Source organism: Acartia tonsa, chromosome 6, assembly GCF_053477335.1.
Source record: "Acartia tonsa isolate MP-2025a chromosome 6, ASM5347733v1, whole genome shotgun sequence".
NCBI lineage: Eukaryota > Metazoa > Arthropoda > Copepoda > Calanoida > Acartiidae > Acartia > Acartia tonsa.
The window spans coordinates 13,608,688-13,628,849 of record NC_137265.1 but is presented as its reverse complement, the minus strand read 5'-3'; the positions used below and the strand labels follow the sequence as shown (position 1 = coordinate 13,628,849).

Below are 20,162 nucleotides of genomic sequence, written 5' to 3'. Positions count from 1 at the left end.
AAAAGTATTATTTTAAAAAAATCAGGTTGATATCTTTAAAAATAAGCTCAGAACGATATTTTTAGTGTTTTTGGGGGTCTGTTGCTCCACAAGCCCCTAGAAGGAAAGTTCCAAAATGAAATCTGCAATGATTACTTAGTTTGGTTATGTTAAAAAAGGTTTCTGAAAAAAAATCATCTCAATATCTCTAAAAATAAGCTCAGAACTTAAATTTTTAGTGTTTGGGGGGGGGTCTTTTGCTCCACTAGCCCCTAGAAGGAAAGTCCCAAAATGAAATCTGTATTGGTTCGTTGATCTAGTTATGTTAAAAAAGTTTTATTCAAAAAAAATCAGGTTGATATCTTTAAAAAAAAGCTCAGATCGCATATTTTTAGTGTTTTTGGGGGTCTGTTGCTCCACAAGCCCCTAGAAGGAAAGTCCCAAAATGAAATCTCCAATGATTACTTAGTTTGGTTTTGTTAAAAGGTTTCTAAGAAAAAATCATCTCAATATCTCTAAAAATAAGCTCAGAACTTAAATTTTTAGTGTTTGGGGGGGTCTTTTGCTCCACTAGCCCCTAGAGGGAAAGTCCCAAAATTTAATTTTCAAAGTTTTATGTGTAGATCCAGTCATGTAAGAGAGCTCACAAAAAGAATTAGGTTGATAACTCTAAAAACAAACCCACACGGCCCTCCCAAACTTTAGTACTTGGGGTAGGGGGGGGGGGGGGAAGTTTGTACAGTTATAGGAAATGAAATTCAGTATAAAAGTTTGGGAAGGCCGTGTGGGCTTATTTTTATAGTTATCAACCTAATTCTTTTTGTAGGCTCTCTTATACGACTGGATGTACACATAAAACTTTGAAAATTGAATTTCGGCACTTTCCTTCTTAGGGCTTGTGGAGCACAAAAACCCCCCAAACGCTAAAAATATGAGTTCTGAGCTTATTTTTAAAGATATCAACCTGATTTTTTTTAAATAATACTTTTTTAACATAACTGAATCAACGAACCATTACAGATTCATTTTGGGACTTTCCTTCTTAGGGCTTGTGGAGCACAAAAACCCCCCAAACGCTAAAAATATGAGTTCTGAGCTTATTTTTAAAGATATCAACCTGATTTTTTTAAATAATACTTTTTTAACATAACTGAATCAAAACTTGGGGTAATTAGTGACACAATCAAAAAGATTTCATCAATTATCTTTAAAACTAAGAGAGTAGCATACAGTATTTAAGATATACCTTCATAAACGAGAATTTGAAAAAAAGTCCCCCCCGCAGGGTTGCTTGTTAGGGGAAAAATTTTTGAAAAAATAACATGGTCTCAAATGATTCCAAATTGCCTAATTCGGCGAGAAATGCAATAAAAAATTTCTTTTTTGGTGGCGGCGGAAAACGGCGGCGGACGGCGGGAGCGGCGGTCCCGCCGCCGTTTTTTTTTAAAGATACCAAAACTTGGGGTAATTAGTGACACAATCAAAAAGATTTCATCCAATTATCTTTAAAACTAAGAGAGTAGCATATTGTATTTAAGATATACCTTCATAAACGAGAATTTGAAAAAAATGACTAAGTCCCCCCGCAGGGTTGCTTGTAAGGCGAAAAATTTTTGAAAAAAATAACATGGTCTCAAATGATTCCAAATTCCGAAAAAAAAATAATCTCAATATCTCTAAAAATAAGCTCAGAACTTAAATTTTTAGTGTTTGGGGGGGTCTTTTGCTCCACTAGCCCCTAGAGGGAAAGTCCCAAAATTCAATTTTCAAAGTTTTATGTGTAGATCCAGTCATATAAGAGAGCTCACAAAAAGAATTAAGTTGATAACTCTAAAAACAAACCCACACAGCCCTCCCAAACTTTAGTACTTGGGGTAAGGGGGGGGGGGAAGTTTGAACAGTTATAGGAAATGAAATTCAGTATAAAAGTTTGGGAAGGCCGTGTGGGCTTATTTTTATAGTTATCAACCTAATTCTTTTTGTAGGCTCTCTTATACGACTGGATGTACACATAAAACTTTGAAAATTGAATTTCGGCACTTTCCTTCTTAGGGCTTGTGGAGCACAAAAACCCCCCAAACGCTAAAAATATGAGTTCTGAGCTTATTTTTAAAGATATCAACCTGATTTTTTTTAAATAATACTTTTTTAACATAACTGAATCAACGAACCATTACAGATTCATTTTGGGACTTTCCTTCTTAGGGCTTGTGGAGCACAAAAACCCCCCAAACGCTAAAAATATGAGTTCTGAGCTTATTTTTAAAGATATCAACCTGATTTTTTTAAATAATACTTTTTTAAACATAACTGAATCAATCAGCATACTGTATTTAAGATATACCTTCATAAACGAGAATTTGAAAAAGATGACTAAGTCCCCCCTGCAGGGTTGCTTGTTAGGGGAAAAATTTTTGAAAAAATAACATGGTCTCAAATGATTCCAAATTGCCTAATTCGGCGAGAAATGCAATAAAAAATTTCTTTTTTGGTGGCGGCGGCGGACGGCGGGAGCGGCGGTCCCGCCGCCGTTTTTTTTTTAAAGATACCAAAACTTGGGGTAATTAGTGACACAATCAAAAAGATTTCATCCAATTATCTTTAAAACTAAGAGAGTAGCATACTGTATTTAAGATATACCTTCATAAACGAGAATTTGAAAAAAATGACTAAGTCCCCCCCGCAGGGTTGCTTGTTAGGGGAAAAATTTTTGAAAAAATAACATGGTCTCAAATGATTCCAAATTGCCTAATTCGGCGAGAAATGCAATAAAAAATTTATTTTTTGGTGGCGGCGGAAAACGGCGGCGGACGGCGGGAGCGGCGGTCCCGCCGCCGTTTTTTTTAAAGATACCAAAACTTGGGGTAATTAGTGACACAATCAAAAAGATTTCATCCAATTATCTTTAAAACTAAGAGAGTAGCATACTGTATTTAAGATATACCTTCAACGAGAATTTGAAAAAAATGACTAAGTGCAGGGTTGCTTGTAAGGCGAAAAATTTTTGAAAAAAATAACATGGTCTTAAATGATTTCAAATTGCCTAATTCGGCGAGAAATGCAATAAAAAAAATTTTTACCCCCCCCCCCCAAAAAAAAAAAATTTTGGGGGGGGGTGGGGGGTCGACGATAATTTTAAAAGTAACTTTGGCCCCATAGAAGCTTAAATCCAAAATTAGCTCCCTCTAGCTCTAAGGGTTCTCGAGTAAACCCCCCCCCCCTGCCCAAATGGTTATTTTCCACATCCCCCTTTAACAACATTTTATTTCATGTTTGTTTTTCGTCAGGCCTACAATAGTAAGGGATATGTATTCTAAATATATTTGGTCGTGCAGTTGCGAAGAAATTGCAAGTTACATTAATTTACATAAAAAGTAATTTTCAGGGATCTAAAAGAATAAGACAATGTACGATAAATTGATGTACATTGCATCCCCAATGATAATACACAAAAATACCCATTCTGTAGATAACACTTCGTGATTGAAACGTTTGGACACCCAACTTAATAAATAAACCAGTCGAAATACAACAAAAGACCCCAAAGTTGTTAGCCAAATAATAAGAAACGTTATTATAAAAATTTTGGGACTAGTGTAATAAACAGCCCATATCCCCGCCATCCCTCGTTCAAATCATCAATGTTTAAAATTTTCAACCAACAAGATTAATTTGATATGATATGATATGATATGATTTATTAGCAGTAAATTACAGATTAATTTTACAAATAATTAAATACATTTTAAATTACATCATTTTTATAGATATATTTATTTATATTGACATAATTAGGGTAACTGTACTACAGGGCCTTTAAAGTCAATCTTGACTGTCCTTCGGCCCATTTTTCATTTAATTTTTTAAAAATATTTACAAGTTTCACAAATAATATAAAATAATATTAGCTATTTACAGGGTATGGCATTAAAGTAGCTTACTGGTTGCGATATTTAAATTATATTTATATTTTTCCACAGGGATAACATATATATACGTTCTTGAGGAATTTAATTTTACGTACATAAATTTATTGTCCATTGTCTTATCCCCGAAGATCCAATGATATTATATTTTTTTTTGTAAACCTCTCCCTGTCCTAGCAAAGCATTGTATATGAAAACAATTGTTTTCATAATTTTCTATAAAAATTTTAAGTTAACAAGTTAAAGAGAGCAAGGTTATTCTTAAATTAGGTTCTGTTAGGGGGTGGGGGAAGTTATTTTTTGCAAGTTTTTAGAACAGGGTTATAAGGGATAAGACAATGAATGATAAATTGGTGAAAACTCCAAATATGATAAACAGTATTACTACTGTAGATTGTTATTAATGGTGGAAAAGTTTAGGCACTGCAATTTATATCCCAATTCCGATTTGATTAATGTTCCCAAAGATCTCGTGAATAGCTTCAATTTGTACTTTGGATAGTTTATTGCTATAAGGACCCATGGATAAGACAATGCCCGATGAAATAATGTATACCCCAATGATGTTAAACAAAATTATCCCAATAAAATTATTTGTATAAAAGTTTAAACAAGGAATCCTTATTTAATCAAAATACCCAAAGGTTTTAAGCTCACGAATGAGAGAACGCGTTAATACAACTTGGGAGACCAGTATGATTTAGAGGCCTAATGTCTACTTCCTCTCTCGAATAAAAATGCCACAATTTTCTTAATGTACACTATTCTATTTATTATTATATTTAGTGTTGATTGTGTCTTTTATATAAAATTGAACAATGAATAAGAGAGTTGTTAACATTTCATACATCATTTTATGTCAAACTAGGACAATTTTTGGATCATAAGTAGCGCAGCAATAACAAGCTGACAATAATTTAGATTAAAAAAGACAATCCAGGAAGGGGAAGATGACATAGGACTATAAAATACACTAGTACCCAAAGTTTTGTACCTATGATATCTTATACATCTAATTGGTACTTATTAGTAGCGAAGCTACTCTATAATTCGAAATGTCCGTTCGTCTGTCCGTCTGAGACAAAGTGGGGGAAACGTGATTTTCTCGGCCCCTATAGAAGATAGACAGCTGAAATTTTTAGTGAAGATTCTTATAACATATGCCCATCTAATCTATACATTGTTTTGTCCATCCGTCTGTTATTTGGGGTGCTAGATCGATTCCTACATTTTCATGTTTTCCTGATTTTCTCAACTCCTTTTCAAGATAATGAGCTGAAATTTTCAGGAATTAAATAAATTTACATTCTACCTATTTTCCTTAAGTTTTATTAAGATTTTTCTATTAGTAGGGGTGCTAGATCGATTCCTAGATTTTTAGGTTTTCTATTGTTTTCTCGATTCCTATTCAGGGTTTGCGGCTGAAATTATTAGGAATTGAATATGCTCATATTCTACATTTTTTATCATGCTTGTATTAAATTAGATTGGTTTCAACTAAACTTTTCAAACATCAAATTTAACTTACAGGAGTAATTTTGTTTATTATCATTGTAAATATATATCAATTTATCGTCCACTGTCTTATCCCTTGAGATCCCAGTATAAATGTTGAAAAAATATAGTAGTTACTGTTAACTATAGACTGCGTAGAGCCAGTTCTTACAGTATCCGGGCGTACAGACATACGCTGATCATAGAGTAGCTGCGCTATTAATAAAAAAGGAAGCAATAAAATATAGATTCGTTCCATATTTAGAATTACAGTAGTTTTCAGATAATTTAGTTGTTCTATTGTTCTGTTATAATAGTTTTAGATTGTCCGAAGGAATCGTCCTAAGCTTTTAAGACTATTGTTACAAATATTTCACAATGACAATGTCCCATTAGGAGTCTAAAGGTCGTTTTTAACGACCCTTAATTCACACCACCTCTCGGAATTTTTTTCATTAAATAATAACAAAAGCGTTAGTTATGGGCTTTGTTTTATTTCTTTTATGAATTATAACACGGCACAGGAATGACGAAAATCAGGAAACATTTTACACATTTAAAATATTTTTAAACATGACTTATATACCAACGGATCAAATAAATTCTATACTGGAAGAATATAGATTATCTAGAGACACAATCACTAAATCAGCCAATAGGAAACAGTCGAGGAACAAACCGGTCACATGATTGGTTAGAAAGTTTGGTTATTTTTTTATTTCAGGAGTTCTCTATAAAAAGTAGCATAACTTAGGATAAACCTTTGCAATGAGAATGGACGATAAATTGATAAAGTGAAAAAGATTGTTTAAAAAGAAGCAATAACCTATATGCATATTATAATTTAAACTTATCAATGTTTAATTATACATAGATTCAAACATAATAAAAGTATCAAATAACATGTTGAATGAAGTTAATAAAAATTTTAGCTGCATAGCTTTTACATAGTACGTCAGTTTGTCTCAATTGAGCTCTACATTTTATTGAAGCTTTACGATACATATCACATAAGATGGTTTTTATACTACTTTATTAGACTTGGGATAGTTTTGGGCCATTTTTCTCAATATAAAGAATATTTAGATATTTAGGAGCGATGAAAGAGAAAATATGGAAGAATAGAAATAATATGATAATTTGATATGCTATGTGTATTGTGTTATATAAAACTTAGGTTAAAATGTACATAAATAAAAGCTTTTCAAAATATAACCCGACATCGAATATATACATATGTATTAGGGTTGGGCCGGATACTGGATATCCGGCTGATTTCTAATGCCGGATATCCGGTTCCGGCCGGGTATCTGACCAATGTTCGATATCCGGCAAAATACCGGATATCCGGCGTCAAAAATCAGCCGGATATCCTGTAACCGGATAGTTTTAATATCCGGTATCCGGCCGGATAACCGGCCAAACCCTAATATGTATATCGTAGATTTAGTAGATATAGTCAATAAATCATTATTAATCAGGGATTTGTGGGGATAAGACAATTAACCCTTCTGTAAGTTAAGATGATCGAAAAATTTGGACACTTATAGTTTGCACTAACCAATCAAGATTAATGAAAAGTTCCCCAGCAAAGATCATACGCCATTGAATAAGAGAACTTTGGGGACCAGTGTAATTCTACCGTCCCTACTGAAATATTAAAGCGAAAAGTATTGACTAACAAAAATAAATGCCATCTTAGCAACTCTATAATCATGACTCCCTTTGAAACTTATTTTAATAGTATATTTTTTTCTATTTCAGTATGGTGTTAACTGTGTTGCCTTCGCTCCCAACAACAAGTATATTGTTTCGGTAAGTTTAGTTTAATAATAGTTACAAACCTGCCGCGTTACATCCTCGTTATTGTGATTTTAGTGTTTTGGACTATCGTGCAAAAATATTTTTAGCTTTTGTGTTTATTTATGTTAAAATACGTAAAGACGTATAGAAGAAGTAATAGAGTAGCTTCGCTACTAATACTAAAACAAGGATCTGCAGATGTTCAGTCAAGCAAGTCAAGAAAATCACATTTCTTTAATATCGTTACGGCGTGACGGACATACAGACAAATTGAGCTATAGAGTAGCCTTGCTACTAACAAATAAAAATGTTTGATTTAGGCGTGTTAACTTTAAAGTCAACTTTAATACGAGTTCATTTTTGCTTCCATTGAAGCAGGGTTAAATATTTTTATCGTATTCATTCGAATCCGGTGGATAGGAACCGGTTCTCATCTATACGAAAAAACTATGTCTAGCATCGTATTCTATCCAGCTTTCTACGAATATAGAAATGTACAATCATAAGATTAAAACCAGTTTTTTAGCCGGCGCCTTCGGCACCTCTGGGCTAAAAAAACTAGTTTTAATCTCATAATTGTACTTTCTATATCCGCGGAAAGCCGTTTATAATACGATGCGAGAAATAACTATTCCAGTATGTATGGCCTCGAATCCGATTAATATCCGCTGGATTAGAACTGATTCTCAGCTATGCTAAAAAAATTATGTATATCATCGTATAAAAGACAATTTTCCACGAATAATAAAAGAAAAGTAATAGAATAAATACTAGTTTGATTGAATTGGGTATCTAGTAATCCGTTTTTCCAAACACAAATTTCTAGTTGCTCCATAATTCAGCTGCTTAATAAATGTGGTATCCGCCTAGGGTAAATGGCAGACACCAGAGTTCGAATAAAGACTACGGCAGTGTGAACAGACGTGGACACCTTACTATAGAGAAGCTACGCTTCTCTAGCATTCACTAGACAAGAATCAACATCTATTTCAGTTGTCACTTTATTGAAGGTGTAAAGGATACTAAAGCTATATACAACAAACAATAACTACATGGATAGGAATAAATGATCATAACATAAAAGCATTATAATACATATACAATAGTCAGTTTGGGCAATCATGATTCCCCATCCCTGGAAAGGGTGGGGGGGATTAAGAATACAGTTAACCATAATATAAATACATATGGATTAGGAATAAAGATGGTTAAAGATAAATCTTACAGTAAAACATAGATAATTGCAATGGTTAGGTAGATGGCTATCCCTGTCTGGGGCAGGCAGGATAGCCCATGGAGCAGCACAATAAGTAGATAAGCATAGAGGGGTTGAGTGGTAGGTCTGGGTACTAAAGAGGGAAGGTTTGATGATTACTTGTGACAACAACAGCCTGTGTGGGGGCAGGTTTAGATCCTTTATCCTCAGGGTTGAGGTGGTGCTGATAACTTGGTGGTTGGAGGGGAAGGTTCCGGTGCTTAAGATGGGAGAGGGAGGGGTAACACCCCTCCCTCCATTTGCAGGACAACTGAGAGATAAAATCAGTACCGTTATCTGACATCTTTCCAGGTGGCTTCATAATTGTAGAATAACAGGATTTAACTAGGTGCGTAGCATCACTATAATGTCTTGGTTTCTGCATGGTCCAGAGCTGCCGCATACCACAACTCTCCCCTCGGAAGGCTGGAGGGGTTGTCTGCACCGCCAGACTTCCGACAGTGGTTGCGGCCTTCAGTTTGTTGTCCTTGTGGAATGGGTCCGCCAGGATACCAGTTGCTGGACGGTGGTGGACTCCAGCCCTCCCCAGGTCTAACGGAATCGGCTATATCTGCTGGAGTAGCTGGTCCTGTTGGATCTTCTGGCCGTTGGATGTGTACCTCTGAGGCCACCCTGGCAACCTCCAGGGGTGGCACAGCACATGAGGGGGCTTGGACCAACAGCCGCCTGGTGTACACCTCTGCAGGTTTCTCCACTGGGCTGGTGGTCTCCATCGTGTTGGTCACCTTGCTGCTGGCAGGCTGGCTACTGGATGCAGGCGCAGTTTCTTCGCCCTCGGGGCTGGTCAGGTTCATTCGGCTTCCAGGGTCTCTGTCAACGCGGGCAGGTGGTGGTTGGCATACTGTAGGAGCGTTGCCTCCTTCAGGCTCATTCTGGACATTGGCAGGGTGGTGCATGGCAATCCGACCTGCGGGGTAGGGAAAGGTAACAGTCCACCCTTTATGCCGGAGGTTGTCTTGGATCTGCAAGGGTGGCTCCGCTCTAGTTGGCTGGGAGACAGGCCCATCCACGGACACTGCTGCTAGTGGACTGGAGGCACAAGGCTCCGGATTTCCTCCCCTAGCCTGAAGGGGTCCAGGCACATGGTCTCCATCTTGGGTAGACATAATTGTTGGGGATCCTCTACTTCTATGGTTAGGCTCGGCACTTGGCGCATCTAGTTGTGTTACTCCCCAGGCAGCGGTCAAAGCTTCTTCAGTTTGGCTGGTAATGGCTGATACCCTGGCTCCTGGGGCAGATGCAGGGGGCGCAGGCAAGTTTGGCCCAGCCCAAACTTCCTGGTACACCAGTGCAATACAATTACCCTGGCTTGGCTGAGGGAGGTAGACAGCTGGATGCAGTTGAAGGTGAGGGACAGCTGGACTCTCCCTGCTGGCTGGGGGCTCTGGCTGGCTGGGGGTGACGGGTGTCACCCCTTCCTCTGGGGCTGCGGGCTCATTCCGGGGTCCAGGTATCTCGGTGGCGGCGACGGTTGTCGCCCCAGGCACCAGTGTGGGGGCGCTGGATAGCACCCCCCAGTCTTCACAGGGGTCCAGGTCTCTCGGTGGCGGCGACGGTTGTCGCCCCAGGCACCAGCGTGGGGCGCTGGATAGCACCCCCCAGTCTTCACAGGTGGCGGCGACGGTTGTCGCCCCAGACATCAGCTTGGTGGTGCAGGGAAGCACCTCTCGTTCCTTCCAGGTGGCGACGCCGGTTGGCGTCCCATACATCGACTCAGACTCGCTGGCTAGCGCCTCTTGCCTCTCCCACTCGGCGGCCGCCAGGGCCTCCCCGTACACCGTCCCGGTGGCGCTGGGTAGCGCCCCTCGGCTCTTGCTGGGGGTGACAGGGGTTACGGACACCGGTCCCCTGTGGTTGCGGCTGAGGTCCAGGCCAACCCGGTTGGGTTCAGCCGCTCCTCCCAGCACGTTGATCCTGGCCACCATGGTCCCAATCTGAGACACAGACTCCTGGGTAGCCGCGGCCCCAGCGGCGGCAGCTAGTTGGGGTGACGGCTGGGCATCTCCCTCCAGGTGGACCTGGGTGGCAGACTGGTTGCATGCAGGTTGTTGGGCGGCCTGGTGTTTCTTCGTTGCCCGGTCCCAACCGGTTCTACACTTGGCGGCTGTGTGGCCGTTGAAGCGGCAGCGCCCCTTCGTCCAGCTGGGTCCCATCAGGCCGGCTTCCCCAGGGTGTATCAACCTGCCAGGTCTCTCCTCCTCCAGTTGGGGCACCAGCTGACAAACAGGGTCTCCCCTACTAGGGGTCAGGCGGTGCTGGGCTGCTTGTGGTGGCTCCTGGGTTACATTCAGCCTCCTCCCCATACACACAGGTTCCTTCCATCCAACAGCGGCTCTCCTCCCCTGGGTGGCGAGGCCAGCCTCGGCCTTAGCTTCTGCAGGTGCTTCTCCACATGAGGGATCCTGCCTCTGGGTATGCCAGGTGGTTGGTAGCAAAGGCTGTTGATGGTGCCAGTCGGAAAGGGGGCTATGATCTCTGGGGGGTACCTGTGGCCAGTGTGTGGACAGGTACCCACAGGTGGACCAGCAAGGCCCAGAAGATGCCATACTGATGGTAGCCTGAACTGTATTCCGGACTGTCAGCAGACTGTTGGTAGCCACCTGAGTTGGGCCAGAGTTGCCAGCTAGTATTGCATCCCTGCCAGGCTCCGTCAGCGGCTGGTGGGGAGCCCCTGCGGTGGTTCTGGTTTTGGCAAGGGGTGGCCTTCTTATTGACTTTCCTAGTTGGAGCTCTGCATCCTGGTGGGCCTCCATCTTCAGCAGCATGGGGGAACTTGGCTGGGACATGTGCAGTGGTTCAACAGAGTAGCGGCATCTGGTCTTGGAATGTGGGGGAACAGCCTCACTGCTGCTGGTCAACCCTGCTCTCTCCGTGCTGGGTAAAGTCTTCCACTGCAGCAGGTCACCAGTCCCCATCCTTAGGCCGGTCCCCAGTCGTTCCATGCCTGGGGGCTCCCAGGGAGGCTTGGGTGGCGGCTCCCCCACCCCCAGGTACGCGTCGGGCATCTGGGTGAAGAGCCTATTCCCCTGGGACAGCTCCCCATCCTCCAGATTGGTGAGGCCAGTGCCAGGGAGGACCTTTCCACCCCAGAAACAGGTGGTACTGGCCCTAGGGCTGGGCCCCGTTGAAATCTCAGTTCTGGTAGTAGTGTCCATCTTGGGGCTGGCCACTAAGTCTCTGAAGCTTGTCACCTTCTCATTAGGCTCAGTTGCATCGTTCAACACCCCCAGGAGGACACCTACAGGTTCAGCAACCCCCAGTCCAGTATTGCTATTTCTCGTACGTTGAGCACCAACTGAACAGGAGCTGTGCAGCGGACATTCAGTCACCCTTCCAGACAAGGGCATCTCAGGGACCAGGGGTCTGTGACCTGGCATGTGTTTGATGTTCACTGTACTCGACACAGTAGGCCAAAGTAATAACAGAAGCAGTATCTTGTGGATATAGGAGCAGAGTAGAGTAGCCGCACCGCAAGGAGGTTCGAGCCGGCTCACCCCTAGTATAAATACTATAGCTGTGTAATTAGGGTGGTAGTCCACGTAGCCGTAGGCTCGGTCCTCCTGGCTCAAGAGTTTCTGTGGCTGGCGCGCCCCCATGATAAGTAGTAGGGGGTTGGTCTGTTGGTGCCAGCGTCTTGTTTAACTGTTGAGCCTGAGTTGTTCTCCTTTCCAGTATAGCTCTTGATTTCTGTGGCAACCAGCGGATCTTAGCTTAAAGGTAACAGGGAATATGTTAGGTATCACAGATGTCTCTAGGAGCGTATCCGCTAGTGGATATTTGGATAGGTAGGTTATCTATATATATACATGGCTACACGCCCATATATATATATATACGTGTATAGGAATATCCCCAGAGCTAGATAGCTTTTCCTCCTTGCTTCAAAAAAATCACGCTTCCTCTGTATATAGTTCACAACTATGAAGGTCGATGGTCCAGGTACACACCACCACTGCCCAGTGTGGGGCAGCAAGTCAGGCTATGTCCACAGGGTGGGCGTACTTTCGTTCAGTTATCATATCAGTTTCCAGTGTTGTTTGGTGAGGTTAGTATTCACTTACTTGTACCCATGATACAAAAAAAACAACCTTATTTATCACTTGGGTATTTATATATACATATATTTGTTTCACTAACCATTCAGCTTTGAAGTAGGGTTGGCAGGCTAGGAAGATGTTGAGGGTCTGAGCGGGTTTAAGGAACTGGTTTAGTTTTCCTTATCACACTGTAGACAGGGAGGGAGGAGCTTGCAAGTTTTTCTCCTAAAAAAATATCTCTGATGTATGCTATAGAATGGCCCCTCTCCTGTGTGGGTGTGTGTGTGTGTGTGTGTGCGTGGAATCTCCTGTCCTTGTAACGCGCGTCCGCGCCGTCAAATCCGCGCACACGGGGAAAACGCGCTCTCACCCCTCAACTCGCTCTCTCATTGGTCCGCTTCGTCCGTTGGATTTATGATATTTTCCGCACTCTGTTGCGCTATCCGTGAATGGCGCTCTGTGTGTCCGATCGCTAGCCCCACACTACAGACGGACTTAGTCTAGTGTGGGTAGGAAGGGGGAAGCGCGTGAGGGGACGGGGGTAACTCCGTCCGTTCCCCCTGTGAGGGAGGGGGGTAACTGTGTGCTGGTGTAATAGGGCCTTTTCTTCTTAATCCTAGGTTTATCTATTATATCACCCTGATTGTATTTGCCTTCAATGGAGAGGGGCCCCTCCCCTTCCCTTGGAATAAGGGGTGTATTGTTGTTGTTGTGCTGTGGGCTTGAGATTGTTTTGATTGTATATCAGGGTCTTTATTATGTTACATCTAGCTTCTATTTCTGTCCTTATCACAATTGCATAACAGATTTGTTTACCAACTCTGTTCTATTTTTAGCTGTTATCACAATACACAATAATCCAAGCCTGTTCTATTCTTAGATTTATCACAACACAACAATTTGTTTGCCAAGCTTTGCTCATAAATCTATTGTTTGGCCATCACACTAGGGTGGTAATCCCTGAAAATGTGATATAATATCTGTTTTCTAGATGGGTGGCTGCGTTGTAGCCTCTCAGGATACTCGGAGTTGATGTAGTTTTTCTCTGTTCTGGTGCACTACACTCGTATGTTAGCTCGCAGCTTGCAGCTATGTGGCATGTTTCAGCCTATTGGCGGCAGGGAATGTCCCGTCCTGCTAGCGCCGCTTGCAGCTATGTGGCGTGTTTCAGCCTATCGGCGGCAGGGAATGTCCCGTCCTGCTAGCGCCGCTTATCCAAATCCAGCTGATGGCGGCAGGGAATGTCCCGTCCTGCTAGCGCCACTGGTTCGGATCCTGCTATCTCTTGCAGTAAAATTGGCCTATTTTCAGCCGTTTACACTTATTTGGCTTGTTTCAGCCGGTCCGCAGGCCTGTTTCAGCCCTTTTGGCGCTCAATTCTCCGTTAGATATCAGCGCTGCTCGCGGTTATTCATCAAATTTCGCTGTCTCGCTTCCACAACTGCCGGATGCAGAGTTAAACTTTGCTGTCCAGGGTGGGTAATTCAGGTTGCTTGCGTCAGTTTTGCCAGATTCACTGCTGGGAGTACCTTAGCCTCAGATGCGCGTCTGCTCTACACTTGTGGTTCGCCGTAATCTCACACAGCTGTCACCAAAGTTGTGGTATCCGCCTAGGGTAAATGGCAGACACCAGAGTTCGAATAAAGACTACGGCAGTGTGAACAGACGTGGACACCTTACTATAGAGAAGCTACGCTTCTCTAGCATTCACTAGACAAGAATCAACATCTATTTCAGTTGTCACTTTATTGAAGGTGTAAAGGATACTAAAGCTATATACAACAAACAATAACTACATGGATAGGAATAAATGATCATAACATAAAAGCATTATAATACATATACAATAGTCAGTTTGGGCAATCATGATTCCCCATCCCTGGAAAGGGTGGGGGGGATTAAGAATACAGTTAACCATAATATAAATACATATGGATTAGGAATAAAGATGGTTAAAGATAAATCATACAGTAAAACATAGATAATTGCAATGGTTAGGTAGATGGCTATCCCTGTCTGGGGCAGGCAGGATAGCCCATGGAGCAGCACAATAAGTAGATAAGCATAGAGGGGTTGAGTGGTAGGTCTGGGTACTAAAGAGGGAAGGTTTGATGATTACTTGTGACAACAACAGCCTGTGTGGGGGCAGGTTTAGATCCTTTATCCTCAGGGTTGAGGTGGTGCTGATAACTTGGTGGTTGGAGGGGAAGGTTCCGGTGCTTAAGATGGGAGAGGGAGGGGTAACACCCCTCCCTCCATTTGCAGGACAACTGAGAGATAAAATCAGTACCGTTATCTGACATCTTTCCAGGTGGCTTCATAATTGTAGAATAACAGGATTTAACTAGGTGCGTAGCATCACTATAATGTCTTGGTTTCTGCATGGTCCAGAGCTGCCGCATACCACATAAACACGACAATTTTATTTGTTACCTATTTGTAGTTGTGCCATATTTTTTGCACACAGTTTTGTAGTTACGTCATTCATCAGGGATTATAGGGAAAATGTTTGGAATAGCTTTTTATCATCTCAACGTATTATAGACACTTTTCCGCGGACAGTGAATTTACAAGATTAGTCCCAATTTTGTTGTCTCCGAAGGCCTGAACCAACAAAAGCTGGAATTATTTTGTTTTTATTCTTTCGGCTCCTTAAGGCTGACAAATTTGGTATTATTTTATTGTATGATTTTATATTTTACTATTCGTGTGAAGTTGTCTACAATAGGATAAGAAACATGATTTTTTCTGTATGGCTAGAACCGGTTCTAATCCAGCGGAAATTAATCGGATTCGGAGTCAAATGTAATCAAAAGTATTTCTAAAATTACAAATACATCTTTTGTAAAAATATTTATTTTGATTCTAAATAATTTTATTTGTGAAGTTGAATTTATTTCGTGTTGTTGCCACTTTATAATTTAAAAATGCAAGGATAAGTTTTAACATAAACACCCCTCAAAAAATTACAAAGTTTTATTCGAAATTTTAATAATTTTTTTTCGTCTTTTGTCACCCCTAAAAAAATAAAAATTTTGTTAATCTTATGAGGTAATATTGTCCTATCCTTTGGAAAATGACCTCAAATCAGACCATGGCCAGTTAGGACACGACTAGTTTGGATCCAACCTATTAAAACTCAATTAAATTACCAGTTTTTTTGAGCCAACGAATAAGAAGACATTTTTAAAATAAAACTTTGGGTTCCAGTGTAATTTGAAGTACAATGTGTCCCCCTTCCCTAGTATGAACCTGGTATTACAAAGTACAACCTTTAAAACTATGCGGTGCCAAAGATTTTTTACTTAAACGTCATTTTAAATAGTATCCACCCTTGCCCCTGATTGCCAAAATTATTTGCCAAACTCAACCAAATATTTTTATTCTGAAATCACTATGCTGATTGGGACAGGTATAAGGATAATAAAAGACCATCCTATTGCATAAATTAGTAAGCGTTTTTTGTCTGGAGCTTAAGATTTCGCTAACCATTTAACCGATTGAGTTCTTAACTTAATGAAAGTTTCATAGGTCCTAGGGTGAGTTAAGGCTATTCTTTTTTTTTAGATTAAAGTCTTGATATGGTTTTAGGCGATTTTCTGTCCATCCATTCCCATCCGAATACGGAGTTCTAGGAGCTAGAGGCGCAGCAACTATTTATATATATAACACTAAGGGAGGGGACAAGGCCTCTAAACTATACATACTGTTACCCAAAAGTGTTAATATAAAATTTTCTCATTATTTTGCATAAAACTTTGAATGTTTTTATTTCATTTTGATAAGTTGGATTAAACCAGCTACGTCGAATCTTTAAAGGTTTAAAAGGAATGGCTAGATTTATGTTTGGCAAAATAGTTTCTCCTAAAATGATGTTTTTAAGAATATTAGTCCCTCCTTCTGAAAAATATTGTGTTTGTATTTTTGATTATTTTTTCGCTTTTATATTGAGGTTTATTTTGAGTTAATTAGTAGTAACTGTTAAATTTCAATAAAATGGACAAAAAATTTAAATTTTAGAGCATTTTTCTTTTGCTATTTTATATTTCTGAGCCTCCTACCTTAAATGATATGTATTCTTCATCATTATTTTTAGTAAATATTTTTTTTTTTTTGGGGGGGGGGTTGAAATGTTGTAAGTTTTCATTTTACTTTAATCCTTTACAAAATAGCATAAAACCTGTTAACGGCCAAAGCAATTTCCCAAAACAATCAGTCCACCAAGGAAAGGTTTTAGAGATATTAATGATCAAACATACCTTCAACTACTACTTATAGAACTATTAAATTACAAAGTCCATGATTTTTTTTGTTTGAGATTTTCTGTTTATTAATGTTGCCATTCTTGTTTGAAATTTGTGCCAGGGAGGTAGGGGACATTAGCCCCTAAATTAAACTGTTACCTAAAGTTTTATATACACTGTTCTTACTCGTTGGCTCAAAAAACTGTTTGTACTTAAATTAAATTTTGATTGGTTGGTTCCAATCAAATTTTAATCTACAAGAAGAGATAATTTTGGGTACATGCATTTATTTATCTTCCATTGTCTTATCCCTTAATTCTTTATTGTTTACATTTTTATGAGGGGCCTTTGAATGGCCCAATATAAGTTTTTATAACTTTGATTAAGTATTGTTTTTGGCAGATTCCCGTATTTAGCCAAAAGAACATTTTCAACCCCCCTCTCTCTTATTGACGAAGGACAACAAAATTACTGCCCCTTCCATCTCCTTTCTTACGAAAACAGAGTGTTTATATGCTGGGGGTGTAATATTGACCCTTCTACAAATAGATGGTTGAAAAGTTGGGACACTGTTGTTTCAATTGACTAACAAAACTTTGGGTACCGGTATTATTTACATTCCAACGTCTCCTTTGAGTGGTCAACTTATGAAAGAAGGGAAAGTGCACATTGTTTTAGCTCGACGCGTAACATAACTTTATTTTTCCATAAAGAGTCATAAAGAGTGGGACATCAGTTCCGCTCAAATTATTGAATAATCCAGAGAGGGAGGGGATATTAGAGTGTAAAACTATGTTGGTACCCAAATTTTTATTTAGCAGGTTCTTTTATTCGTTTGCTTTTTTATAAATCTTGATTGGTTTGTTTAACGTAGCAGTGTTCAAACTTTTCCACCATTAAAGTCGATCAACACAAATTGTAACTTTGTATATTGTCTTATCCTTTAAGAATCCTTGAATTGTCAGAAGAGTAAATTTTCACTTAAGCACCACTAAATGATAATTAAAACCCCTAACGCTATTATTTTAGTCTTCATGTGTCTTTTTTTCGAAAATAGATTTTTTGCGAATGTGAAGGCACACCGAATGCCATAAAGACGTGTTTGTTATTCTAAATGAGTTTAAATTTTCAAGTAGTAAAAATAAAAATAACACATTTCTAGAAAAATCTGTTAAAGGTGCGTTTTATAGCATTATAAAGATATTGTTTAGAATTAATAATTTTAATTGATAAAAAGTACGGTAAGGAGGGCACATTAGATTGAAAATTAAAGTTGCCCCCAAAGATTTATGAGTCTGTTTTCTTAATCGTTGGCTTAAAAACTTTAGATACTTTTATTAAATTTTGATTGGTTGGTATAAACTAGCAGTGTAACTATTTGATTAATAATTTTAACCAATCAAACAAAAAAAAATACTAAATAATTTGGTTTATGATCAGTTTTCATTCCTTTTTACAATGGAAGGAGGGGACATTGGACTGTAATTATGCTTAAAAACCCTTTCAACATTTTGATTAATTGGTAAAAAAAACTTGAACAAATGATTTAATCTATATAATTATTTAGAGAAACTTTACTTTAGTCTAATTTTGTGTTTATTTTTTAGGTTGGTTCTCAGCATGATATGATTGTAAATGTTTGGGACTGGCGCAGTAATGTTAAGGTAAGTCATGTGACAGTGTGACGTCATGAGGATGGTTCTTAGCATGATATGATTGTAAATGTTTGGGACTGGCGCAGTAATGTTAAGGTAAGTCACGTGACAGTGTGACGTCATGAGGATGGTTCTCAGCATGATATGATAGTAAATGTTTGGGACTGGCGGAGTAATGTTAAGGTAAGTCACGTGACAGTGTGACGTCATGAGGGAGGTTCTCAGCATGATATGATAGTAAATGTTTGGGACTGGCGGAGTAATGTTAAGGTAAGTCACGTGACAGTGTGACGTCATGAGGATGGTTCTCAGCATGATATGATAGTAAATGTTTGGGACTGGCGGAGTAATGTTAAGGTAAGTCATATGACAGTGTGACGTCATGAGGATGGTTCTCAGCATGATATGATAGTAAATGTTTGGGACTGGCGGAGTAATGTTAAGGTAAGTCATGTGACAGTGTGACGTCATTAGGTTGGTTCTCAGCATGATATGATTGTAAATGTTTGGGACTGGCGGAGTAATGTTAAGGTAAGTCATGTGACAGTGTGACGTCATTAGGTTGGTTCTTAGCATGATATGATTGTAAATGTTTGGGACTGGCGCAGTAATGTTAAGGTAAGTCATGTGACAGTGTGACGTCATTAGGTTGGTTCTTAGCATGATATGATTGTAAATGTTTGGGACTGGCGCAGTAATGTTAAGGTAAGTCATGTGACAGTGTGACGTCATTAGGTTGGTTCTCAGCATGATATCATGATAGTAAATGTTTGGGACTGGCGGAGTAATGTTAAGGTAAGTCATGTGACAGTGTGACGTCATTAGGTTGGTTCTCAGCATGATATGATTGTAAATGTTTGGGACTGGCGGAGTAATGTTAAGGTAAGTCATGTGACAGTGTGACGTCATTAGGTTGGTTCTTAGCATGATATCATGATAGTAAATGTTTGGGACTGGCGGAGTAATGTTAAGGTAAGTTAAAAGTCACGTGACAGTGTGACGTTTGAATGTAAAAATAGCTTTTGTAATAAATTTTTATTATCAAAATAGCAGAAAAAAAAATTATAAACAAAACAAATTGTTATGAATGCTGCTTATGATGCTATTTTGTTCAAAGTGGTATTTTTGGCTGGATAGGATTAAAGGAAACGTTACAGAAAGACGGACAGACTGAGTGAATAACAGCGTAGCTATGCTACTAAAAAGTAATATTTGTAATCAATGTATAAATAGACAAATAAAGAGACCGCTATCATGTTTTAACTTTTTTTCATGTTTAAACAAACAAGTACGATTTCAATATCAATAGCTCAAATGAAAAATTAATGTATTTCAATTTTAAATTATTTTCCGGTGCTTTCATTCAAACTGACAGGCGAGCTCAAAAACCCTCTTATCTTGAAAAAAATTGAAAATAACCCTATTGTGCTTCTCCTTACCCAATATAACCTAACCTAATCTAATCCAAGTTAAAACACACGAAAAACTTACCTCACCCTCTTTATTTTCTTTTCAATTTAATTATTTAACTCATAATGGGGGGGGGGGGTGGTTATAGGCTCTCTGGGCACTTTGGAGGAAACCATCTTTTACCGTTAGACTATATCTGACGGATGTTCGAACATGCACTTAATATATTGAGTAGCTTCGCTACTTAATGTAATATCGTTGTTCTGTTACGCAAAACTCTGCGTCACTTTGACAATATTGACTATTGGGAGCTCATACACTGACGCATTTTTATTTGC

General features: G+C 39.5%; 1 protein-coding gene across 9 annotated transcripts in view; it reads left to right on the top strand.

Annotated features, from left to right (window-relative positions):
• The window catches only part of LOC145321903 (uncharacterized), a 131,267-nt gene that overhangs the window by 28,461 nt on the left and 82,644 nt on the right, over nucleotides 1-20,162 (top strand). For 4 of the 9 annotated variants that reach the window (XR_013880448.1, XM_080163557.1, XM_080163556.1 and 1 more), the window contains exons 7-8: nucleotides 7,164-7,214; nucleotides 18,367-18,423. Coding sequence is in view for 8 of the 9 variants with exons in the window: in XM_080163557.1 (XP_080019683.1) it covers nucleotides 7,164-7,214; nucleotides 18,367-18,423 (108 nt within the window). In the remaining variant the exon portion in view is untranslated. Of the gene's footprint in view, nucleotides 1-7,163; nucleotides 7,215-18,366; nucleotides 18,424-18,540; nucleotides 18,598-18,801; nucleotides 18,859-18,888; nucleotides 18,946-19,065; nucleotides 19,120-19,239; nucleotides 19,297-20,162 lie in introns of those variants that run through there. The other 5 variants (XM_080163553.1, XM_080163555.1, XM_080163554.1 and 2 more) reach the window with 5 other exon arrangements.